The sequence below is a fragment of the Pteropus medius genome, unplaced genomic scaffold, assembly GCF_902729225.1.
Source record: "Pteropus medius unplaced genomic scaffold, Ma_sr-lr_union100, whole genome shotgun sequence".
Classification (NCBI taxonomy): domain Eukaryota; kingdom Metazoa; phylum Chordata; class Mammalia; order Chiroptera; family Pteropodidae; genus Pteropus; species Pteropus medius.
In genome coordinates, this window is record NW_024350996.1 from 17,315 (window position 1) to 24,288 (window position 6,974).

Genomic DNA, 6,974 nt, shown 5'->3' on the forward strand with positions numbered 1-6,974 from the left:
ACATAGCCATTTTTGAACTGGATACCTCCACTATCAAAGCTAAAGTCAGGCACTTGAGTTACAAAAAGGAAGGGCTTACACAACACACCTAAAATAAAGCAGTGACAAAAGTGGCAATAAATATTTTCTTGAGAGATGTAAAGAATGGTGGGTATATTCCATGCCTGCATCAGCCTGAGTGTCTTAATTCATAATTTTATTTCCTAGAAATACCAACTGGCTTGCTGACAGAAAGTTCGGCTCTGCCATAGTGGAACTTTCTACCACCACTTTGCAGTAGTTTTTCCTACCATTCAAAAGTTTGTCTGCAAAGTCTCAAATCAAACCTTCGCAGAGAAACCTTTCAGTAGTAGGAAAAACTTATAGGAACTCTCAGTGGCTAAGCCTTCAGTCTGCCTTCATTGTTATCTAGATTGAGTCTCCTGGTAGAAAATATGTGAAACAAATTTTGTCTAGCTTAGATTAAGTGGGAATGAAACTTTTCAAAGACTCTAGCATCACTGCTTCTAAAAATTATGGTAACCCTGTATAAGAGAAGCTAAATCTTCCAGAGAAAGTGACCTAGACTGTCAGTAATACCATCAATTGCATTTCCATTGAGTACATGATGTCAACTTATAAGATGATACCTTTAAATATGTAACTTAATAGAAAAAAAAAAACCATTCTAATCATAGACTCCCTAAAATGAACGAAGAGAAAAAGTGAAACTATATTCTCCAGGTATCCTAAGCCTAAAATATACATATTAATCTGAATCCGGCAGATCTTCATGAAAATGATATATTTGGCGACTCTAGAAAATTACAAATTAAAATCGTCATTAAGAAACATACTGGCATTTTATATTTTAGATATTTCTTCACATAAAAGAACAAGGCTAATGGATAACAGAAACATTCATCACATATTTTCCAAAACTATCATTTTGCAATATCTGGAATCACAATGGATTTCTTTCAACATGACCAGTGTGTTCTAGCCATCAATTTTCTCAAGGCCTCTTTCACCTCTTTATTCCTTAGACTATAGATAAGGGGGTTCAACATGGGGATCACCACCGTGTAGAATACAGACACCAATTTAATATGGTCAGGTGAGTGGCTGGACTTAGGTATGACATAAACAAATGTGACTGTCCCATAAAACAAAGTGACTGCGGTAAGGTGGGAAGTGCAAGTAGAGAAGGCCTTGTGCCTTCCTTCAGTAGAGTGCATCTTCAAGACTGAATGTAGGATGTACAGATATGAAAAAACTATGATAAACAGTGTGATTACAATGATTGACCCAGCTGAGATGGCAGGAGATATTTCAGCAACATAAATATGGGTACAAGAAAGCTGCACTAGTGGTGGGAGGTCACAGAAGAAATGGTTGATTTTATTAGGTCCACAGAAAGTCAGGCTCAATAAACAGCCAGTACATGATGAAGCATTCACACATCCACCCAGATAGGAAGCAACCAGTAGGATGATGCAGACCCTGGGAGACATTTGTGTAGGGTAGAGAAGTGGGGAGCAGATGGCCACATAGCGATCGTAGGCCATGGCAGCCAGCAGGAAGCACTCAGCCGTTCCAAACACAACATCAGAGCCAAGTTGGGCTATGCAGCCAGCAACAGGGATGGTAGTTCTCTCTTTTAGGAAACTCACAATCATGATAGGTGTGACTGATGTGGAATACCCAATATCCACGAAAGCCAAATGACTCAGGAAAAGGTACATCGGAGTGTGAAGCTGAGGGCTTCTTTGGATTAACATGATTATGCTGATGTTGCCCAACATGGTAGCAACATAGATTCCCAGAAAAACCACAAAGAAGATAGAACAAAGCGTAGGATCCTCTGTTAAACCCAAAATAATGAATTCTGTCACCACAGTGTGGTTTCCAGTCTCCATCTTATTTGGAATGATACCTGTTGACATAAAAACTGGTGGATACTAGAATAAATTAAATGATCTCATAATTAATATGTTTACTTTACCATTCGACCTACTAAAAAATCAAAACATAGCTCTCACTTTTGTCTAATGCTCTCGCATTTGCATCATTTGATCAGACTGTTGAATGAACACCTACAGCGATGATGTCTTGAGAACCTGATGAGAACCAGAATGTTCAAAGTGATGGACCTTATACTACTGTTTACCAATGTCCAACTTCTCTTTCTTGATCACACTGGAGACCACACCTCCCAGCTCCCTCACAGTGAACAGTACATGCCAGTGAGACTGTGAAAAGTACATGACAATGAGCTATATCTCTTCTGGATTAAATTACCAGTGGGCAACTCTCTCTTCCTCTTCCACAGTGACATAATCTACATGATACAATTGTAAAATAATAGTACTTCCATCAGCCTGGAATATGAGGAAATGTTGATAATAGAGAATATACTGGAAGTATACTGGAAGTGAGCAATCTATGTTGTGTTAGAGCACACTGAGTTTCTAGGGTTAATTACAGATTGGCTGTAAATGGAAGCTGCAAATAGAGTTTAATCCTGAGAGTAACACAAGAAATAAATCCACTTTGGGTCATTAATTGTACTTTAGGTTCTACAGGTACTAACAAAAGTATACATTTCATAATCACATATGAATAACATATATATTAGAATATGTTGACAAAATGCCCACATGCTTATATTAGGCTAGCCAGGTGAGACCAAGAAAATAATATATAAAATAAAGGAATATCAAGAACTCATTTCACCTAACATAAAGTTAAGGTTTAATCAAAAGAATGAAAATATTAAAATTAAAGAAAATTTCCATTTTAAGTCATATTGTGAAATATCCTAAAACATTTTCAATAAAATACTTGGATGAACTGCTAATTTAAATATTTTTTAAAGTTCAGAATGCAGAAATGAGCTTTCATGTAATAAAGGAAATCTCCACCAACCAGAAATGATGTGAGAGTTGATAATTAGAAAAATAAGCTGAAGCAGAACCGCAACTGTCTAGAGACATTTGCCAACCTCTACAACTAAGGACCTTGTGCCTTAATAGCTGTGCAGGCACTAAGGATAAGGGTTTGGGACCATGCAGCTTGTAGAGTTAAAAATAAGACTCTCATGCCCTCTTTAATACGTCTACTCATAATTCAAGAAACCCTTGCCTTCAACCTCAGTGAAATGAGTCTTAAAAATATCCTTTAATTAGCCAACAGAGAGATGAGAAGGAGAAATTTCTGTCTCTGCCTAGTTCCTAAGAGAAAGAAACAACAACATAAATCTCCTATTCTAAGAAGTAATTATAATTGGTTCATCCTGATAGAGAATTGGGATTTGAATTTGCACTCCTTGTTTAGTGTAAAACTCCAAACTCTGAATTATCATAAAATAGTCATGCATTGGCAGTAATACAAAATAGATGTTATAGATTAAAGGTACATCTGTGACAGCATAAAGATGAATGCTAATTTGCTGTACTACTCCTACGGAGGGAGGAGTTCAATTACCAACCACTTGATTTTAAGCAGGATTTAGTAACTTGCTTGACAAGGAGAAATGACTTTTGATGCTAGATCTTAAGAAGCTGTGAGGCTTCCTTTTAGGATTCTTAAATGTTCATCATTGAAACCTTACCTATGGGGACTTAACTCCATGCTGTGAGAAGCCTAAGCCATGTGGAGTGACAAATAGCTCAGCTCCCAGCAGGTAGCTAACATCAACAACTAGCCAGTGCAGCCCAAGCATGTGAATGAAGACCCCATCTAGGAAGTGGATTCTGCAGCCACAGCTGTCCCAAGTGATGTTACATGGGTCACTGTCAAACAGCTTAGATGAGCTCTTCCCAATTCCTGATCCATAAAATTATGAGAAAAAATAACGTGGTTCTCGTAGACCATATTTTGGTGTAGTTTATCAGCAATAGATAACTAAACATTGGCTCAAAGAGCCAATGACAATATTATCTGGAGAGACAGATCTTCACAAGTCCCAAAGATTCCCACACTGATAAAGACACAACAGAGATTAATACACAATTCAAAATTACCACACCCAAGAAGAAATGAGCTACCATAAGTAAGAATTAGCATAAGTAAGGAATAGTTTATACTCTAGGACTTCAGATGATAGAATGACCTAAAACAGTATAAAAATAATTGTTTAAAATGTTTAAATATAATATACTAAAAATCTGAGAAGGCTCAATATACTGCATAAAAAACAAATTAAAAAAAATAAAAGAGTACTAGAAATGAAAAATGCTGTCATTTAATTAAAACTCATAGTTTAAATAGAAGATTAGACACAGCTTAAAGATCTGTAACCTGGAAACAGATATGAAGGTATTGTTGAAAATACAGAGATGAAAAAAGTACAAATAAATGAAACGTATGTGAATTTAGAAGATAGAATGAGGGCTCATTTTCACATTCAATGGGAGTTCCGGAAGAAAAACAATAGAATGAAGAGAGGTAGTTTTTAAAATAATGGCTGAGAATTTTTGAAAATGATGAAAAATATGAATTTTCATATGTAGCAAGCACAAATAGTGACAAATAAAATAAATGAAAATAAATCACCTTATATTAAAAATGAAAAATAACAACAACAAAAAAAACATTTAAGTTAGCCAATGATAAATAATTATCTATGAAGGCATGACATTTAAAGTAATAGCACACAAGACTTCCAGGGAAGAGGAAAGGTGGAGAAAAAGAAGAAACACCCCAGAGGTCAGAGTAAAGGCCACGGCTTCAGAAACTGGAAGGTGCCATGAGGTAGGAGAGGAAATTAAAACCTTTTTTAAAATACAAGAATGAGGACGGAAAAAAATGGCGTAGATGATAGAGGCTCTGTCCATCCCTCTGGCAACCAAATCAAAGTAGTGATGGAAACAGAAAGCAACAGCAAGGAAAAATCATCTGGGATCTAGAGGAACAAGACATACAACCGGGGAGAATTCCAAGAAAGCACTCTGCAACAGCAGAAGGTAGGACGGGGTGACTGAGTGAGATGGAGGCAGCAGCAGCAGACGCCTCTTAAAGGGGCCGCATCCACGAGCAGCTTTTAGCGGTAACAGACCTGCTCGCTTTGAGCACCAGGGCCCATCTGGCTGCGCGCAGGGGGCACCAGGGACTTACAGGGAGACACTGTTGTAGTGAGGGCCAAGGCAAGACTCGTACTGTACAGAAGTGCTGGCAGTATGCATTGTTCCCTGTTGAGCCCTCCCTACTCCCTGTACGCTGACACAGCGCCGCCATAGCCGTGATGTCATCAAACTGGATAACAGAGGTCACTCTACCCAGAGGATTCCCTGAAATCACGCCTTCCCCAACTCGCAGCCCCACCGAAGCCACATCCAGGTGTATCCTTCAGCTAGTCAGGTGCTCCGTGATGAGACTCACACTGGAGGAGGCAGCTGGCCTCGGTTTCTGGTGTGGCCTTTTAAGGCAAATCTATGGATTGCTTGCTGAATCTTAACAGGTGGCCCCAAAGGGGTAGAGGCTTGGGCTAAGTTTGGCCTGCAGCTGAACCCCTCTCAGGACTGTGCCACTGGACACCTACTTCACAAATCTACACTAATAAGACTGAGAGATTTAGGAGCTTTGCTTAGTACAAAGAAACAGTCATGGAAAGGCAGCCAAAATGAGAAGACAAAGAAGGAGAAACCATATGAGAGAACAGAATAAGTAATCTAACAATGCAGAGTGCAAAACACTGGTTATAAAGATGCTCAATGAACTTTTGGGAAGTGTAGATAAATTCAGTGAGAACTTCGACAGAGAGATAAAAAACATAAAAATGGAAATGGAAATTATAAAAGGGAACCAGTCTGAAGTGGAGAACACATCATTGGAGATGAGAAGTATATTAAACGGAATAAGCAAAGGAATAAACAAAGGGAATAAAGAAGAGGATCAAATGCCCTATCTAGAGGACAAGAAAGGTAATCATGACATCAATCAGAATGGCAAGGAAAAAGATGGCAAGAACATAAAAATAATTTAAAGAGGATATGGGACAATATTAAGGCTCCAAATAGTCATCTGATCAGCGTAACTGAAGAAAATCAAGATGTTGAACAGCTGTTTAAAAAAATAATGATGGTAAACTTCCCTAACCTGGTGAAAGAAATGGACATAAAACCACAGGAAGCTCAGAGAATTCCAAAAATTAGGGATCTAAAGAGGCCTACACCAAGACACATCATAATTAAAATGCCAAAGGTTAAATACAAAAAAAGAATATTAAAAGTAGCAAGAGAAAAACAGATAGTTACTTACAAGGGAAAACCCATAAGACTGGCAGCTGATTTCTCAAAAGAAGAAGGGCTTGGCAAAAATATTTGACAGGATGAAGACCCAGGATCTATGCCCAAGAAAAATTTATCCAGCAAAGCTATCATTTAGAGTTGAAGGACAGATAAAGAGCTTCCCAGACAAAAATAAGCTAAAGGAATGTATCGCGACCAAGGCAATATTACAGGAAATGTTGGAGGGACTTCTTTAAGAAGACAAAAAAAAACATGTATCAAAAACAGGAATAAAGAATGGTAACAATTACATTCCTATCAATAAGTACCTTAAATGGAAAAGAATTAAGTGCTCCAACCAAAAGATAGAGTAGCTGAAAGGATAAGAAAACAAGACACCTACATATGAAAAAGAAGGGGATGGAAAAGATATTGCTTTGATGGACCTAGAAGGTATTTAGGTCAGACAGAGAAAGAAAAACATTATATGATTTGACTTATATGCAGAATCTAAGGAATAAGAACAACAAACTAATCAAACCCAGACTTACAAATATAGTGGACAATCTGGTGATGGACAGAGGGGCGGGTTTGAGGGACTGGGAGAATAGGCTGAAGGGCTAAAGAAGTACAAATTAGTAGCTGATGGATGGTCACGGGGATGGGAAGCACAGCACAGGGAATGCAGTTACCATTAATATGCTGGCTAGGTGGAGGGTCAGGGGAGGGAGGGTACAATTGGGGAGATCGTTTTATGGACTATAT

General features: G+C 38.1%; 1 protein-coding gene across 1 annotated transcript; it reads right to left on the bottom strand.

Moving 5' to 3' along the window:
• Nucleotides 1-959: 959 nt before the first annotated feature.
• Nucleotides 960-1,898, bottom strand: LOC120586017 (olfactory receptor 481-like). The gene has a single exon (XM_039842440.1). The coding sequence runs from the start codon at nucleotides 1,896-1,898 to the stop codon at nucleotides 960-962; it is 939 nt and encodes a 312-aa protein (XP_039698374.1).
• Between the last annotated feature and the right edge of the window lie 5,076 nt (nucleotides 1,899-6,974).